Genomic DNA, 19,087 nt, shown 5'->3' on the forward strand with positions numbered 1-19,087 from the left:
TCGCTCCCACAGGAGGCAGTGATGGCGACCAACTTGGGTGACTTTAAAAGAGAATTGGACAAATTCATGGAGGACAAGACTATCAATGAGCATTAGCCAATATGGCTATGCTCTGCCTCCTGGTCAGAAGAAAAAGACCCAGTTGCTGGAAACCACAGGAGGGGAGAGTGTTGTTGTGCTCCTGCCCCGCTTTTGGGCTTTCTCTTGGCATCTGGTTGGCCACTGTGTGTACAGGATGCCGGACTAGATCTAGGACTCTCTTCTTTTGTTCTTAAGTCAGTGCACCTAAAGGTTGTAGACAGGCTGGGACAACCACATCTCTAAATCGATGTTTTGCATTAGCTAGGGTTTTGTTTTCTGAGTGGGGTGGAAATTTGCTTTATAGATGGACAGCCTCCATTTAATGAATGAGTGCTTGGTTCAGGAACAATTCGAAGCGGGGCATATCAACAACCGCTGCCACCAACTGTCCTATCCAGTGTAGAGTTCCTCTTGCTCAGAGTGGATTTTCCAGGAGACTTTGGCTTAAGTGATCGGGGGGGGGGGGCACTGCTTGTCCTTACGACAGCGAGCAGAACAGGGTGCTCAAAGTGGGAGGGAAGAAATTTAAAGTGTTCTTTAAAAAAAATCTACTCTTAACAGCACAAGCATACCGGTACATGTTTACTCAGAGATAAATCCACTCCAAGTTCAATGAGGCTTATTTTCAGTGTACAGGACTGCAATCCTAGTTACTTATTTGTCTTTTAAAGTGTCCTGCTATATCCACAATAACAGTAGCTAAATGGGAAAGTATCTTCTCACAGGAAACCCCAGTGTTTCTACATGAGTTATTGATTCTAAGTATGCCTTGTGGTTGGAAGGAGAAAAGCCAAGGGAGCAGGGGCTCATCCAGAGAGACACCAGGCAGCCTCCTCTGTGGATGGGTCTTCCCGCTTTCTGAATCAGGAACCTCAGGGTTCTAGCAAATAACAAAAATAGTAGATCTAGTATGCCTGGTATCTGCCCACCTTTGATTTAGAAGACGTTCCACTTTGCGCTTGCCAGTCTTTTCACTGCCAGCTTCACTTCCTGGTTCCGTAGGCTGTATATAATGGGGTTTAGCATGGGGGTTACAATGCAATACAGGGCTGAGACCAGTGTGTCCACATCTAAGGAATAGCCTGCACTGGGCCGGTTGTAATTAAAGAGAGCAGTCCCAAAGAACATAATGACCACTGCAAGATGAGACGTGCATGTAGAGAAAGCCTTCCTCCTGCCCTCTGTGGAACGGATCTGGAGGATGGCTAAAGCGATGAAGACGTAGGAGATGATGATGAAGAAGCAAGGGCTAACCCCAATGAACATGCTGGCTGTGTGGAGCACAATATTATTCAGGGCTGTATCCGTGCAGGACAACTCCAAAAGCGGGGGGACGTCACACATAAAATGGCGGATCTCCCTCGGCCCACAGAACGACAGGGTGGATGTCAAGAGAGTGTGTACAAGGGAGTTCAGGAAGCCCCCTGTCCACGACCCAGCCACCATTTGGAAGCAGACTTTCCTATTCATGATGACCGTGTAGAGCAGCGGGTGACAAATGGCTACGTATCGGTCATAAGCCATGGCCGCTAGGAGGATGCACTCTGACCCAACACAAGAAATGAGGGAGAAGATTTGGACCATGCATCCAGCGTAGGAGATGGTCTTGGACTCTCGGAGGAAGTTTGCCAGCATTTGGGGGACGGTGGCGGTCATGTAGCAAAGATCAATGAAGGACAGGTGGCCGAGGAGGAAGTACATGGGTGTGTGGAGACGGCTGTTGGCCATGACAACCAGAATGATGAGGAGATTCCCCGTCAAGGTCACCGTGTAAACGATGGAGAAGGCCAAGAATAAAAATATTTGCAATTCGGGATGGTTTGAGAATCCCAGGAGGACGAATTCACGGATGGAGGTTTGGTTTTGCAGGTTTCCTACACATTGGAAAGAAGAAAGAGTATGAATGAAGCTTTGGAAGTCATGTGATGTGGTGATGGTCACTAACCTAAGCCTTATTTAGGTGTTCTCATCCCCATAAGTTAAAATCTTGAGGGTGGGGAGAAATGGGGGCGAGCATTATAACTCTGTGCACACACGGCCCCTCCTGAAGTCTTTTTTATTTCGCTTGCAATTATTTGTGCTCATGATGCTATCAGGACTATTATACAAGATCCCACATTCTTTTTTTTTTAACTTCTTTTTATTCATTTTCCATAACCAAACAACAGCAAAGAAAGAAAAAGAAAAATAGCCAACACATACCAAAAAAAGAAAAAAGAAAAAAAACATCAACCAAATCAAAACACCTAAACCAACCAAAAAACAAAACATTAATTAACAATAAATAACGTTTGACTTCCCTCCATCTCGGTTTTGGGTTATGTGAATATTAAATTCATTCTGCAGTTTTTCATTTTTTAGCGTAAACACATTGCAAGGGTTATATTAAACCTACTGTGATTTTTATATCTCTAGAATTTGTTTCTATATATGTTATGAATTTAGACCAATTGTCGATAAACCTTGAACCTTTTTGTCTAATGTTCTGCGTCATTTTTGCCAGATCCATATACTCAAATAATTTAATTTGCCAATCTTTAACGGTTGGGGTATTTGGGGTTTTCCAGTTTTGTGCTAACAGAATCCTGGCAGCTACAGTTGCATATTGAAACATTATATAATCTTCTTTCTTAATCTCCTCTCCGATCATTCCCAGAAGGAAGGCTTCGGGTTTTTTGACAAAGGTGTATTTAAGTATTTTCTTTAATTCGTTGTAGATGGAATCCCACATTCAATGTTGTTCGAGCCTGCAAAAGTTTTGGGGCAGACATGCTCTTTCGTCTTCAATTTGTGCCTGTTCTGCAACTTTCTGCCAAAGTCCCGTAACTCTTTATACCGCAAACATTCTTGCTTATTTTTGTTCGGCTTTTGTTGTACCGTAGTGCAAGGGAGCCCCTCTGGGCAGCAATAATGCAGTAATATTGGGAAGCATCACAGGGCAACGAAGAAAATGGAATGATGCGTGGACAGTCCAGTATAAATCCATGCACAATGATTGCATTAAGAGAAATTGAGTTCATTTGAGGCTTTGGTTAGATCCAGAATGTGCAGAATGTCCATTGTCTTTTGCATACATGCTTGACTTTCAGTTTTTTTCTCCTCCCTTCTTTGAAGTCTCTTTGGGAGATTGATATTGGGAGTGTATTGGATAATGCGCAGTGGGAAAAGCTATGGCTTACTACTCCCACATTTAGATCCGTCTCCAAAAATTTCAATGGAAACCCCTTAAAAATAATCCATCAGTGGTTCTTGACTCCAGTCTGCCTTGGCACATAAGGTAAAGGTAAAGGGACCCCTGACCATTAGGTCCAGTTGTGACCGACTCTGGGGTTGCAGCACTCATCTCGCTTTATTGGCTGAGGGAGCCGGCGTACAGCTTCCGGGTCATGTGGCCAGCATGACTAAGCCGCTTCTGGAGAACCAGAGCAGCGCACGGGAACACCGTTTACCTTCCCGCCACCTATTTATCTACTTGCACTTTGACGTGCTTTCGAACTGCTAGGTTGGCAGGAGCAGGGACCGAACAATGGGAGCTCACCCCGTCACGGGGATTCGAACCGCCGACCTTCTGATCGGCAAGTCCTAGGCTCTGTGGTTTAACCCACAGAACCTGGCACATATGTTGGATAATTTATGCCCTCTTGTCTGCTCCCCCATACATGCCATTATCATCACCACCCTCCAAGATATGGAGAGAGAATTACTTCATTTTAACCTATTCATTCTATCTTTTTCACAAAAGTTACAAAATAAATAAATAAGCAAGACCTATTAACAGAGTAAAAAGGGCAACGTGTGTGGGAAGGGTGGTAGTTTTGAAGAAATCCAGCAAAAAAAGATTTACAGAAACAGACTTCTATTTAGCCGTCTGTGGTCACAACACACATTCCAGTAAACTATGAAATCCATCCATTTATCTGCAACATTCATCTATTCATTGCTTCTGGTAGGTCATTTCAATCAAATCTCTATTTTGTCTCCTTTTCATGAACCATGTATATATGATATGCAGTGTGACGTTATATGGGGACATAAGCAAATAAAAAGTTTTCTTGGGAAATGGCGCAAACCTGATTTTCTGGTTTTTCAGATCATAGGCAGGCTGAACTAGTAAGAGCTACTCAGCAGCCAACTTTTGTTAACACCACCAACTTTATCTAGGGAAATTCTAGAAAGCATTGTGGAAAAGGAGGAAATGAATGAAGATTGAGGATTTCTAATAGCAGAATGCTCAGGTTTAAATACTTCTAAGCCATTGTGGCTCTTATGCCATATAAAATTTATTTAAGATATTTATACACCATTTAATTATTCACATTTCTAAGCAGCGGACTTAAAGAAAACGAGACAAGAAAACAATGAAAATTTATCATAAAACCCCAATGATACCTTAAAATGCCGTATGGAGCAAGAAAGTGGGCTGGGGGTTCACCAGAAAATATTGCAAAGCAGCTTGCAAGGGAAACAGAACAACAAAATTAAGTGATGGAATCTATAAAGCAATAACAGCATTGAAATCCATAAAACAGGGTTCCACTCCCTCCTTGCCGCACGGATGCCACACACATTCACACACCAAACAAACTACACCTACATTTACACAAACACGCAGTCCCTCACTCTCAACAATTCCTGGTCCCAACAGCCCCCTAGACACAGATTCAAAAGGAGCATAAGAAATGCTGGCAGCCTAAGACCAGGAGACTAAAACAAAATCTAACTTGCAAATCTCTCTCTCCCTCCCTCCCTCCCTCCCTCTCTTTCTCTGTCTGTCTGTCTGTCTGTCTGTCTGTCTGTCTTGAGGATGCATACCCTGCCTTTCAGTTGAAAGGAGCTCAAGGTGGCTTATGGAAAGTATGTGGCAAAAATAACAGAGGCATACAGTGGTACCTCGGGTTACATATGCTTCAGGTTACAGACTCTGCTAACCCAGAAATAGTGCTTCAGGTTAAGAACTTTGCTTCAGGATGAGAACAGAAATCGTGCTGTGGTGGAGTAGCAGCAGCAGGAGGCCCCATTAGCTAAAGTGGTGCTTCAGGTTAAGAACAGTTTCAGGTTAAGAACGGACCTCTGGAACCAATTAAGTATTTAACCTGAGGTACCACTGTACAAGTAAAAATCAACCGAAAATCTAGCAATGTTACTTCAACGGTTCTGGATCCAAATGAAGAACGTTGAGGAAAGAGCTGCAGCAAATGGAACCCTTCGTTTTAAATGCTGTTTCTGCCTTCAGTTGGTCTCTGAGCGGTGTTTTGCTGATTTGTGACGCCATGCATTTTACTTTAAGGGCTCGCTCACAGGAAGGCCACAGGTCCTCTGCCTCTTCTTCCCCATCCTTCTCCTTCTTCTCTACAGGGGCTATTAAGGGCACCTCCTGCATAGCTGTTCATATCAAACTAGCAGCCTCTTTTATACTGAGACATTGTTCCTGGTGCAGATGGGCAAATCTGTCAATTTCAGTTACACCAATTTCTAATTTCCCCGCTCTTAAGACCAGCTCTCCATATTTCAACAGTGCAGAACTGGCCCAGGTGCATTTGTAAGAGATCAATCTTTTGGTGTGGCAGCTCTCATACTTTGGAACTTTGTTGAAATCCGGCAGGTGCCTTCACTGTACTCTTTTCAGCACCTGCTAAAACATTTTTCTTTAGGCCAGCCTATTCATTCATTGTAGAATGTTGACATGGGCTCATGGGCTTTAGCTTATCCTTGATTTTAATTTTTAAAAATGTTTTAAAGAGCTGTTTTTTCTGTTTTTTCTCTCTCTCTCTTTATTGATGATTTCCTTGTTCTATTTTTTTGTAAAATGCTTTAAGTTTTTCTAAACTAAGCTGTATATAAATTTCTTTTCTTTTCCAATATTCACATTTTCATGTGCAATTTTGCCTCATATGTAGACATCTCTGCAAAGCAAATTTCCCCCAAATGCATTTGGGTGTGTTATTTGCACTAATGCATGCATTTTAATGCACATTTTAGCCTAGTCTATGCATTTTTGTACATATTATGAACTACGTGCAAACTGAACCTAATTTCTCCCTTTGTTCCTCATTACAGCTTCCACTTATACCATCTAAACACCTACCATTGAAGCCAGGAGCCATGATGGCTGCTGCAGAAGGCTGCCTCACTGGAACAGAATTGTGAAGCAAAGGGATTCCCTCAAAGACCTGTGGGCATGAAAGAAGAAAATAGAAGTGCTGCAGAGCATTTGAGAATCTGTTGCATGTATCTGTTGAAAAAAAAAATCAGTGTTTTTATAATGCGGGACAGCTACAATCGGTGATGATGTTCCCTCACTATTGAGTACCAGCCCTTGTCTTTTCCCCCAGAATCTTTCCACATTTGTATGAATGCGAAGTCTTCCTTTCTGAACCATCAGAGCTGGGTTAGCTAGAAAAACATCTAACCCTGATTTTAACAAGGGGTGGGGGGAGAAGAGGTGCTTACCTTGCTGGGAGCCAAGGTCTGCAGAAATGTGCTTACTTGGGTTGGCATTTTAAAATGCTTCTGTGCCTCTGAGGATATGTATTCACCGAAGGCTCTCAGATCCAGCAATCCACACCGTGGGGGTTCTGTTGTCACGGATAATGAAAAGGGAATAATTAACATAAGAAAATATGAAGAGCCTGCTGGATCAGGACAGTGGTCCATCTAGGACACCAAGGTCTTGAAGGGGAGAGTTGCCTGGCAGAGGGAGGTTTTCCTGAAAATCACCTAGTAACTTTATCTGGTCTTCACATATTTGTGGCTCAGCCTCCTAAATTCTAAAGCAGGCAGATTTTTTTACAGAAGCAAAATAGCTTTGGTTAGGCTAACCAAAAAAATAGGACAAGGCCTCTGTGGCTTTTCCGGAGACTCCACAGTGTGCCTCCTCACTCTGCTCTGCTGGTGCTTACTGGGTGTGGGCAACTTTGAGGCCCCCTTTTCTCTCCTTTCTTGGGATTATTTATCTTTAAACTGCTCTTGAGCAAGGCAGCCCTTCAAAGAGAGAACCCATCAGATGTAGAGGGTTGTCCTCTGTACAGTAAGACACACTGCCGCACTGGTAGGTTCATGTGGACGTAGGCCAGGGCTGGCCCATCCATGAGGTGAGGTGAAGCTTTGGGGAGCAGTTGGGAGAGGTGTTCTTTGCTGCACAGTTTGTATATATGCCTGCATATCCTAAAGACACCACTGTCTCTGCTGAGCCTCATTCCAAGGGAACCGAACCCTGGGCAAGTGTTGGAATCCAGTGAATACAATTGGCACAGTTGCTTTCAGTCCACAGAAAATACATTCTTGATTATGTCATCCCCTATTTGCAGTGTGTTTCCTTTGCATGGAAACGAATGGGGTGAAATAACATAACAATGATGCCATTTGTGGAATTATGTAAATTACATTAAGTGTGTGATTTTGCCACAGTGGTTGTGGGGGTTTTTTTGGAAGATGATCTGCAGCAGAATGGAAACAGTGCTCGCTTTCAAATCCCCACTCAGCCATTAAACTCACTGGGTGATATTGGGGTCAGTCACTCGCTCGCTCTCAGCCTAACCTACCTCACAGGTTCAGGTAGGTAGCCGTGTTGGTCTGACGCAGTTGAAATAAATAAAAAAATTAAAAACTGTCCAGCTTATATCCAGAACAAACTTAGTTGGTCTCTAAGGTGCTACTAGACATTTTTAATTTGAATTTATTTATTTCTACCTCACAGGGTTGATGTTAGGATAAAATGGGGGGTGGGAGGAGGACTATGTACGCCACCTTGAGCTCCTTGGTGGGATATACCAATGTCATAAATAAATGCATGTGAAATACTGGGTGGAGCAGAAAATGGCTTCTTACATCCCTAGCAGCAGCCATTGTTTTAAGAAATACCTTGACTAAAATTTGGATAATGGACAGATGTAAATGCCTCGGGGGTCAGATCCAGCTGCTGGACCTTTATCCAGATAATGCACACTAGGAGAACAGCAGGCTCATAAGAGATGCAAACGACTTAACTTCTTGCAGTGTTTATTTTTTAACCTGTTCCCAGAGGAACTGTCCCTCAGCTACTGCTATGTAAAGCACAATGTGGGGGATCATTAAAAGTTAGCTGTAGTTTTTTTTCTAGTAAAGGACCTGTTTAACTTTCAGGTGTGGTGCCTAGGGCCTTATTATTGTCTCCCAGCTTTCTTTAAAATGCTTCAGGGGGAATTCCTTATTAAGATACGTTTGAGACTAATTTTTCTAGTCTCCAGTGCGTTCCAAACTCGAAACCATCCCTCTGGCTTTTGGTTAGCTCAAAACCAAAATAACTATATACATGGGAGACTTTGCTTTGTTTTTGTTTTAGTGTCAAGAAAAGCAACATTATGTCTTCTAAACATACATTTTCCCTCTGAGTTCTGAATAGCTGGGGGGTGGGGGTGGGAATCACACATACACACTTTAGCAGGGCTTGTTTCATATTGTCACAAAGATTGCACCACCCCCAACATCTACTGAGTGGTAGCAAGATTCCATTAGGAATCAAAGCACAGCAAAGGCTGTCATGTCTTTAAGAAATATGGTTTATTAACACACTTTTACAACTTGAGTGTAGATGCAATGCAGACTTGAACAATGCCTGTTGGGGACTTGAACCAAAAATCGTAATCAACCATGGCAGAAACCTGAGCGTCCAGGTGGAGAGACGACAAGTCAGATCTTAGGGTACTTGAAAATGCAGTTTATTGCAAAAATAGAGTAAGTACATGGGTGGCACATTCAGATGGAAATGGCAATTATTTGGTTAAAACTATAGAGAAGGCAGAAGATATGGAAGACTGGGAGAAGCAGGATAGCACACAGATAGACAAGCAAGGAGCCTAATTAGATTAGATAAAAGAGCTTAAAAGGTAAGTGATGCCTAGGCTAGGTGTGGATGAAGCTGTCCATCTGAGGCCATATCTGCACCAGACATTTAGAACACAAACCACTGTGCAGAAGCTGGAAGCATGTGGCTGGAATGCATCCTACTGTACAAAAGTTAAGAGTCACATCTGTTGTGGCACTCACTTTTTGCCTCTGGCCCCACCCACACCACTGGTATGTGGTCCTTGGGTTGAAGAAATTGACTTAAGTTGTGCACAACAGAACCTGCACACCACACATTCCCTTAAAACTGCAGCAGCTTGTGTTTTCAGTGTCCCTAAATGCTTAGCTTTGGAGCATGCCGTGGCTAAACAGCTCCCCTTTCGTGCTCATTGGGCGATTTCTAGGACAATGGAGACAGAGACCCTGCTGCAGAAATTGTTGTCTTTGGCGATCACTCATACCTGAGTAAGATTATCTTCCATAAACGGTTTTAACAATGAGTCTGTAAGTGACTGTGGAGGCCAATTCTGGATCCACACGTCCTTCCACAGTGGGGACACTGGTTTCCGGGCGGGAGTTGATCACGGTGTGGATTTGCCAAGCGTGCCTTCCTCTTAGCACGTTTCTCCCTTGCTTCCTGAGTTTGAGTGTTCTTACAAAAGTGTAAGAGGTCTTCAACCCCAAAGATCCTAGGCCAGCACATCACTGTCCCTGCCCCATGCTAGGGAGACAGTTCAAGAAGACAGCGAGTCTCCTCCCCGTCCTAACGAGGTACCAATACAGCACCCCATGATATGAATATGATTTTTCTAGTGCCCTGGTTGACCGGGGTGTTGAGAGCACAGTCACATTGACTAGCGCTCAAAATGTACCTAGAGAGAAGAGCGATTGGTTTTTGAACAGGTCCTGCATTGCATAATAAAGCCAGAAAGTTAAGCTCAGTGGCATAAGAAGAAAGAAGAACGAAAGCATCAGAACTCGTAGTGGAGAAATCCTCCAATCGCTCCTACGGCCACGGCGGTGTTGTGAGAAGCGCATTCACCTGCAAGGAAATGAGACTTTCGGTTATCAAAGGGAAGAGAGGGTCGTAATTTAAACTGGGGGTGGGGAACCTTTGGCCCTCCTGTTGTTGCTTAACTACAGCTCCCATCAGCACCGGGAAGCATGGCCAAAGGATGCTTGGAGTTCTAGTTTAGCAAATTCTGGGGAGGTTCCCACAAACTATATAGTCTCAACAATGGGGTCTGTAATTTATAGGTTTCTTACAAACATGGAACGAGTGTTATGTGGCACTTGTAATGGTGCCAGTTTTGCAGCTCAAAGCCGTCAAGCGGACACATACAGGGTAAGGCAATCTCACAGATAAACTGTTCCCAAGTTGTTATGGTCCTCATATACTAATAGTAACAGCTTGAACTTTGCCTGGTAGCAAATTGGTAGCCAATGCAGGTCTCTGAACAAAGTATTAGACAAACTCAGAGTAGCATATCCAATGAAATCAATGGATCCGATGGCGCTACTCATGGGTGACTTGGTACATTATTTTTAAAATGTGTGATAGGTTGGGGAACAATTTTTATCTATGCAGCCACACCAGTTGCCATTATCTTTACCTTCAAGAATCTTCTCCGTTCTCTTTACTCTTCGTGCTTCCTTATGATGGTCTTCAGAAACTGGGCTGGAGGAGTCTAACAGGTCACCGAGAAAGAAAGAGTCATTTGCTTGAAGGCAGAGGATGTGCTTTAGAATGTGGGTCCTCATTCAGTCACAAACTTACGAGGCAAACTGTGCATGTTACTCAGTGGGATTTCCCACTGAGCTTGATGGGACTTTCAGAGTAAACATAGACACATCTGCTCTGAAGTAAGTCTTGTTCTCTTCCATAGGGTTTACTCCAAGGTAAGAGGGTATAGGATTGTAGCCTTATTCTTTACCAACAGTGCAATCCAAACCCAAGATCTGCCAAGATGAGAGTTTGGATCTGGCAGTTCTTGGACTTTCCTAGCTTGGGTACCTTACGCCGGTTGAGCCAGAGATACACCAGGGTAAGTCCCTCAGCCAGTACAACATAAACCAGAGTAAGTTAAAAAATGGGAGGTTTTCGGGGAGCGTGAACAAAGCTAGACTCGCCCAGTGGCAGAGCTGCATGCTCCGGCACCGGGAGCGGAGAGCAGGCGGGGGTGTGGCTTGCCATCCACAGGGGTGTGGTGCCCAGTTCGGTTGGGGGGTGCATGGTGAGCATCTGGGGGTGCGGCCCCTTCCCCGAAATTTGCCTAATCCTATTGGATTTGTAGCAACTCTACTCAAGTTGCAGCATTCATTTTCTCCATAGATTTTTTTTTAAAACACAAATTATGTAATTTGCACTCTAGCACTGGATGAATCAAACAGCAGTGCTCACTCACCGAACATCCAGAAACATCCTCTTTCCCTTTTTTGCCAGTTGAGAATGATGTCCAGCCACCGTGGTTTATAGAAATCAGAGAATCCAGCCAGGCCACAAAACAAAACTGAGAAGCAGAATGCAAACACATTAAATGGCAACTACTGTCTACCATCCATCCTTCCTTCATTCCATCCATCATGGAACCCAGCAGTCAGTCTCTCACCCAAACACCAAGCAGACTTGGACCAGCTTAACTTCAGCAAAGATGGTAGCCTCACATGTCTTCATGGGGCCCTGCACTTCTTATTGTACATTATGATGCTTTGCGCTCATGGTACTATTTGGATGGCCCAACACAATCCTGCCTCCAACCTTATTCATGCCCACAAAAGTTTTGGGGTGGACATACTGCTTCATTTCCGTTCAGTGGTTATCCTGCGTTGTTGTTGTTGTTGTTGTTGAAATCCTTTAACTTTCTATACCACAAATGTTCTGAGGGTGTTTTGGTCCCATTTTTATGCAGTGCTACCTGTTAGGATTGTCCCACTTTTGTGTAGGACCCTGGCAGAGACACATGCCCGACTGGCATGTCCTCTCCCTCCTGGTCGATCGTTCAAAAGCTTTCTTCAGCCTGACCATCACAACGACTGATGCCAAAAGGCATTAGCACGCTTAGAGATCCTGCAGAGTATTGCAGTTCACGTAACAGAACTCAGTAGCACAGCATTTTGGCTATTCTGCTTTATTTACATATAGTACACTGTGTGGAACCCAGTTCAGCTACTGATTGATTGTGTGACTGCAGCACATTGTTTGGTGCTTTCATTTTATGGATCAGTGATCTCGTTAGATAGTAAAATCCATGTTAAATTGCTTTTTTAGGGGTTGTTTTTAAAAGTCTGGAATGGATTAATCCATTTTGCATTACTTTCTATGGGGAAGCATGCCTTGATTTTAGAACGCTTTGGTTTTGGAACGGACCTCCGAAACAGATTAAGTTTGAGAACCAAGGTACCACTGTAAAGTGGTTCCCTGAGTGAAGAACACTGCCTTGAACAGTGACACTACAACACAGCAGTAAGGCCACTTACTGTTTTCCGTAAAAAGGTCTCCCACAGTCCCTAGGAGTGCTTGCTTTTCAGCTTCGACATTGATTTGCATCATTAAGTGACAGAACACACTCTTGTAATATTGCGCATTGTGGAAGAGGGGATCCGAGCATCCTTTCTAGATGTGAACAAGAAGCAGGGGAAGAAAGACTGTTTTTCATATACCATCTTGTAGCACTCAGTTTTGCTTGTCGAGAAAGGGATGGTGAAGAATGGAAGTATTCAGCTAATCAGAGAAACTGTCATTGCTCTTCCTCCCAATATCATCATTAAACTACATAGAGAGAACCAATATAAATATTCACAAATATTCAACACTCTGAAGATTTCCAGTTTCGCCAGAACACATTTGAGTGGGAAAATATAGAATGAGGCTTTGGAACCTTAAAAAATTCAAAATGAGTGTGCTTTCAACCCGATGGCATTTTGTGATTGTTTACATAGGTAAAAGCCCCTATTCCCCTCACAGAGCTACAATACCCAGAGTGATTTAACAACCAGTCATTTTCCCTAGCAATTCCCAGGGAATTGTCACTCTGGAACAGGAATAGGGGGGTCTCTTAAGAAGTCTCAGGACCTGTAACAAAGTATGGTCCCCAAGATTCCTTGTGGGAAGCCATGACTGTTTAAAGTGGTATAATAGTTCTTTAGATTTTCTATTGATAACTGAAGCACTGGAAGGGCAATTTCCACCAAGATAGTGGCTGCATTGTGGTCCTGCAAGAAACCATCCCCGCTCCTAGCAAGGATTCTTTTTTTAAAAAAAAACAACCCAAAACCCAATACCCCATAACCCAACTGCAATTTACACAATTATGTAACGTGTAGTTAGCCCTAAATATAAGTGCTTTCCACCTAACAGCTGCTCTCAAGTACTAAATACCATTACATGTCAACCATTAAATACTACCCAGTACTAAACCAATGCATGTCAACTATCAATGCCGTCAAATATTGACACTGAATGTTAAAACCACATCAAATACAGACAGTAAAACTTATTCTATGCATATTTGACCAATCTGTTCAAGCACACACATTTATGTACAATGTGCCTTAGAAGTCATTCACAAACATTAATCTGTTTTAACTGTTTTTAATTCTGAATTAAATTGTCACTGGTCCTGGGTCCTGCGAGTGAAAGGTGGGTAATAAATTACTCTACTACCACCACCACCACTAGAGTAGTACTAATCTAGTAGTAGTAGTAGTAGTAGTAGTAGTAGTAGTATTCATGGTACTTTTCGTCCAAGGTTCTTGATTCTGGATGAAAGGTGATATTCTGAACATAATGCTAGGCTCATTCCCATTCCTTACCCCTGCCCGCCCCCCATTAATGTTTCTGCCCTGTTAGCAAAGCACATGGCCAACTCCTTACCATCTCCGCAAACAGGAAGTAGAAAAGCTGATGGGACAGGCCATATCCCAAGCAGTGTGTTTTTATCATGATGCTTCTGCAGTTATCTGGAACAAGGCAAGGTGTGCCACCAGCCCTTTTGTAGAAAAGCATGGCATTAGGCAATTTCAAGAGCCAGACAGGTGAGAGATTTGTGCAACAGGCAACCCATGCTTCGGGGGTACCTGGACTGCACGAGACACACCAGTACTGTGGTGTTAAACCAAGATACTGTTGCATGCACCGCAATCTCTAGGTGGCGAGAGACTCCTGGGGTTCCAGCCATTACCTAGCATTTGGTTTTCTTAAAATGAAGGTCAACAGACACTGTGGCATCTTTAGGATTTATGGTTTCATTTACATATATAAATCTAGAGCAGGGATCGGCAACCTGCAGCCCATGGGCCACAAGTGGCCCACGGGGATCATTTAAACGGCCCACGAGCCGCCCCCGAACTGCCTGCTTGGCAAGTCCCCCAATGCTGCACTAAACCGGTGCAGCGCGGAGCAGGGACTCACTTCCGTGGCACCGGAAATCACGTTTGTGCAGACGCGATGTGGCCCACAGAACGATCTCCGAGGGAGTGAACCAGCCCAGGTGAGGTAAACCTTGCTGACCCCTGATCTAGAGTCACAATGTTAACACTAGGTATGACAGAGAGGTAAGCAAAATTCCTACCCTGATCCTAGCAGGATGGATATGCAGGAATCGCTTGTATCCAAGTCCAGACATGAGCCGTTGGTTGGGGAGAAAGAAACAGGAGGGTCATTCTGAGCCCACTGATGGGGAATCTTCCAAAACCCTGGGCTTAAAGCTTGATGAAATGCTGCAGGGAGGGGTGGGTAGCAAGGGGAAGAGATAATTGTTATTATTTTGCAATGACTTAGTTTGTAGGCAATAATACTGAGCTAGAGAGACCATTGCTACGACTTGGAATAGGGGAGCTTCCTATGTCCCAATAGGACAGGGGTAGGGCTTGCCGATCGCATGGTCGGCGGTTCGAATCCCCGCGGCGGGGTGAGCTCCCGTCTTTCGGTCCCAGCTCCTGCCCACCTAGCAGTTCGAAAGCACCCCTAAGTGCAAGTAGGTACCGCTTTATAGCGGGAAGGTAAACGGCGTTTCCGTGTGCTGCGCTGGTGCTGGCTCGCCAGAGCAGCTTCGTCACGCTGGCCACGTGACATGGAAGTGTCTCCAGACAGCGCTGGCCCCCGGCCTCTTAAGTGAGATGGGCGCACAACCCTAGAGTCGGACATGACTGGCCCGTACAGGCAGGGGTACCTTTACCTTTTACCTTAGGAACGGATGACAACAGTGAATCTGTGAACCCTTACATGGCTAAGAGGCAGGTACATCCTGCCTGAGGGCCTCATTGCCCTGACTACATTTCATACACATGTCAATTTTGTGTGGATACCTATTTGAACTTAGGGAGGGCTGGCATTATATGTTTCATTTAAGATTCATATACTGACGATCACTGTAACTGCAATGTGAACTGATGGTGGCTTAATGTTTTTATTAGTACAATTTATATATTAAATTTTATCATATTTTATTTTATTTTCTCTCTTTTTCTTCTTCTTCTTTCTCTTTTCTTCTTATTTAATTTGCAAATAAAAATCAATAATAATAAGAAGACAGGGTGGGGAATCGTTTTCTGCCCAAGGGCCACATTCCCTTCTTGGCAACCTCCTGGGGGGCCATATGCCAGGGGTTGGGTAGGGCCAGAAGCAAAAGTGGGTGGGGCAGTACATGCAAATTTTACCATTGTTCTGTAGGCTAATTTCTGCACACACTTGCTGTCTTCCACAGGGGCGGCCCATCCCGTTTTGCCACCTGAGGTCTACCTCAGGGACAGGCTGGTCCTGATACTCCAACCAGTCCAACGTGAGGGGATATCAGAGTTCAGGGACACATTCCAGCCAGGCAGAAACATTTCTGGGTGAAGCAGGGCCATTGAGGGTTGTGGCCTGGGGAGAGTTCCAGGGGCCAGAAAGAGAGGCCTGGAGGCGACATTTCCCCCCTGGGGTTGAGCCTTGTCACCCCTGTGATAAGTCACCTTGAAACATGGGGATAGCAGATATTTGGGGAACGTCTTTGCCCTAAAGACAGATTCCTGCCTGCCTACCGTCCTCTCTAGCTGCAGCCCATCCCCACCCCCATTCCACTATGGTGAGGTTTGATTCTACCTCTGTAAGAATCCGGCTCGTTCTTCTCTAGAGCACGCTTTGCCTTTTCAATCAGAGCTGACACCTTCGCATCCAAGCGTTGCACTTGCACTCGCTCCGACTCTAATCCAGACACCGAGGCCCATTTCTCCAACGTTCCATTCAGATACGCTGGATATTTAGAGAAGGGAAAGAAGATGTTTGAATCCTGCCTCTAAAGGATGAAGAGTTGGGGTGGGTCAATCCCCCCCCCCCGTTATATCCAACTAAGTTCTATTCACTGTAAACCTATTGGCATTGGTGAACCTAAGTGAGTCATGCCTATTTACTTCAATGGGTCTACTCTGGGTAGGACCAGCATTGGGCACAGCCCACAGTTCTTCACATTTCTGCACTAGTGTTCTCTCTCTCTCCCCCCCCCCCCTAAATAAATCTACACTTATTTCTTTCCTTTCTGGCCCCTTCATTCAGTGTTATAACAAAGACAATTTTGCCTCTGTCTAGAAGAACCTGAAGGAAAAGCTGCTTGGTTTTTAATGCTCAGAGGGGGTAGGAAGCACTCCTCACCCAAGAAAGACGTCTGGAAAATGACTGTACAAAATAAAGTCACACCCAGACTTGACGAGTGAAGCTGGCAATTTTTAAGGCGAGAGGAAAGAAAGAAAGAAAGAAAGAAAGAAAGGAAGGAAGGAAGGAAGGAAGGAAGGAAGGAAGGAAGGAAGGCGGTGTAATAGGAAGAATTAGTCTAAAACACACTTAGCTAGGGAGGGAGCCCCATTGAACATAATGGGACTTAGGGCTCAACCACACTTTCCTTTTGCCCTACTCTTCGCAGACAAAGGCCCACATTTTGTAGGCCCTGAGCTTTCCCTACAAAAACCTGCTCAGTCAGAGCAAATGTCATTTTAGGTTTTCTAGGGATTGCTTCCGTTCAGCTTCAAAGAGCGAGTTTTCATGGGGAAAGCTCCGGAGCTAAAACACCAAAAGCGCACGGACCATGCCTGGAAAGAGGGGAGGAAAGGTGAGTGTGGATAAGCCATTATTCCTGAGTAAACATGCCTAAGGGTTGTGCTATATGTCTCCAAAATAGCTGGAACTGTACCTTGCAACAGACGATATCCAAGCACTCCATCTATGTTGAGTTCATTATATTGCTCTTCCAGGAACAAAGTTGCTTTCTCCAGTGCGGAGATGATCGAATTCCTCTTGTCCTCACATCTGGATAAATTCAGGTTAAGGAGGAAAATCAACAGCTGGAAACGGAGGAACAGCATGCTTTGCTAGAAGGGCTCTGCCACTGAGGAGTGCCAGTTGCTTCTGAGCGGTGCCTGGGAAGTGTCCTGCTCCACTCTTTCAAAACAAAAAATTATCTGTGCAAATACTTGTCAAAGGGAGGGACAAAGCACTACACTATGACTCCGTGGACACCTTCGGGAAACATTTGCATGGTATGTGAATGTCCAGGTGCTGTTCTTCTGATGAATCATTTGCACGCATCCTTTCTCCTGGATGTGCAGGGTAGCTCAGGTGGTACAGCATGAGAATCTCGGGTTTGTGGGTTCAAGCCCCACGTTGGGCAAAAAATTCCTGCATTGCAGGGAGCTGGGCTAGATGACCCTCATTGTTCCTTCCAACTCTATGATGCTATGAATTTCATGTTCCTCTTGATCCTTTAGTCAGTCCATGTATTCTGGTTCTTCTCAGTGGCTGTTTCTTCTTTCAGCATGAGAGATACCTGAATCCAATCCTCTTCAGGAGACAAATCAAATCTACTCGAATCCCCCCCCCCCCGAGTTAACCATTCTGAGCTTTCAGCTTGAACAACTTCAGTTGACAAGTTTACCTCCTCTTCTTTAAGAATTTCTCTTTTTAAATTAGTGTTTCAGGCTTCTTCCATAAATGTTCCGCAGTTCAGTCTAAGGTGTTTGTGTATAGAGTGGATGTTTCTTTTTATTGCTCTCCTTTTCTTTACTTTTTTAAAATAATATTTTTATTAAAGTTTTCTTGGTTTACAAAGGTATGCGCAATGTCTCTTTTTTCAAGTTACATTTTCCATAGGTCAGTTTCATTTGTTGAGACATTAGGGTTACATAAGGAAGAAAAGGGGGGGGAGAGGTGAAGGGGGGAAAGAAGAGTTGGGGTGGAGTCAGGAGGCGATGTTTCTATTTTGCTTAATGTATGTGTGGAGTTTTGTGTCAGCATCGTTTGTGCAGATTCTCTTTGCTATTCGCTTGTGTTCCTTTGGTGCTGAGAGAAATTGAGGTTGGCCTAGGGTGCGGTCGCCAGTTGCTTGTTTGTGATTGGCTGCGGTGAACTTTGTTTTCGTGTGTGAGTGGGTATTTTTGAATCAGGTTGGCCATATTGATTTGTATGCTGTTGGTGGATTCTTGTCGTCTTGTTGAGCTGTGTATGTGATAAAGGGGAGCCTTTTCTAACAGATAAATGGGTGAACGTCTTGCCTGCCTATTCCTTTGTGGTGATCCATGCTCTGTGAGATGGGAGATCCCTAGGGACTTAAAGCTCCAGGTCCCAGTTTTACAATTTAATGAGCAGAGTTGAATCTCCTTTGGTTGTTTTCTCTCAGTCTAGTTTTCCTGAAGAGTTTAAAGGCTTATCCACATTAACCTTTCCACATAAACCTCTGTCTCTGAGTGCCCTTTTTTCTTCTTTTGCCCTGGATCTTTCCCCACAAAAACTCACTCTTTAAAGCTGATTTGGAGGAAATGGCAATCTGCAGAAAACCCGAATCAATGTTTGCTCTGATTGAGTGTTAAAAGAGTAGCTTTTCATGGGGAAAGATCTGGGGGGAAAGAAAAAGAAAAGGAAGAAAGAAAAACACTTGGACATGGAGCTCCAAAGTGTGGAGATGTGCCTGGAAAGAGTGGATCAAAAGATAAGTGTGGATAAGCCCTAACTGGAAACACAGGCTACAAACCAGAAATTTGTATACGATCTTGGATACTCTGTAGATCTCACAACATAAAATCGCAATGTAAAAAACACAAAACACGTAATAAAAATATGAACAAAAACAAACACACATTTAAAAGGGCATTGGATATCAATCAGCAAAAGACCAAGGGAAAGTGTTCTAAAAACACTTTATGGCATGGTTGTAAACTT

The 19,087-nt window shown here is 44.0% G+C and overlaps 2 protein-coding genes across 2 annotated transcripts; both read right to left on the minus strand.

Annotated features, from left to right (window-relative positions):
* Positions 1-1,017: 1,017 nt before the first annotated feature.
* Positions 1,018-9,859, minus strand: LOC309356242 (olfactory receptor 5V1-like; the record flags this gene model as incomplete). Its single annotated transcript, XM_081887515.1, has 4 exons — positions 9,777-9,859; positions 6,532-6,656; positions 6,167-6,251; positions 1,018-1,955 (listed from the first exon to the last, which is right to left on the minus strand). The coding sequence occupies exons 1-4, from the start codon at positions 9,850-9,852 to the stop codon at positions 1,018-1,020; spliced, it is 1,224 nt and encodes a 407-aa protein (XP_081743641.1). The 5' UTR covers positions 9,853-9,859.
* On the minus strand, positions 9,743-18,279 carry LOC309357045 (UPF0764 protein C16orf89 homolog). Its single transcript, XM_081888935.1, has 8 exons — positions 17,067-18,279; positions 15,986-16,135; positions 14,475-14,622; positions 13,778-13,892; positions 12,382-12,517; positions 11,310-11,414; positions 10,518-10,592; positions 9,743-9,946 (listed from the first exon to the last, which is right to left on the minus strand). Exons 1-8 carry the CDS (start codon positions 17,236-17,238, stop codon positions 9,876-9,878), a joined length of 972 nt encoding a protein of 323 aa, XP_081745061.1. The 5' UTR covers positions 17,239-18,279; the 3' UTR covers positions 9,743-9,875.
* Between the last annotated feature and the right edge of the window lie 808 nt (positions 18,280-19,087).

The sequence above is a fragment of the Podarcis melisellensis genome (assembly GCF_964234715.1).
Source record: "Podarcis melisellensis genome assembly, chromosome: 14".
Classification (NCBI taxonomy): Eukaryota; Metazoa; Chordata; class Lepidosauria; order Squamata; family Lacertidae; genus Podarcis; species Podarcis melisellensis.

Bases quoted from the DNA above. Each gene is read 5' to 3' on its own strand.
- LOC309357045 (XM_081888935.1), bottom strand. From the start codon at position 17,238: ATGCTGTTCCTCCGTTTCCAGCTGTTGATTTTCCTCCTTAACCTGAAT. The intron at 16,136-17,066 runs GTACAGTTCCAG...CTAAATATCCAG, and splicing joins TGGATATCGTCTGTTGCAAG to CGTATCTGAATGGAACGTTG. The intron at 10,593-11,309 runs GTGAGTGAGCAC...GTGACCTGTTAG, and splicing joins AGGATGTTTCTGGATGTTCG to ACTCCTCCAGCCCAGTTTCT.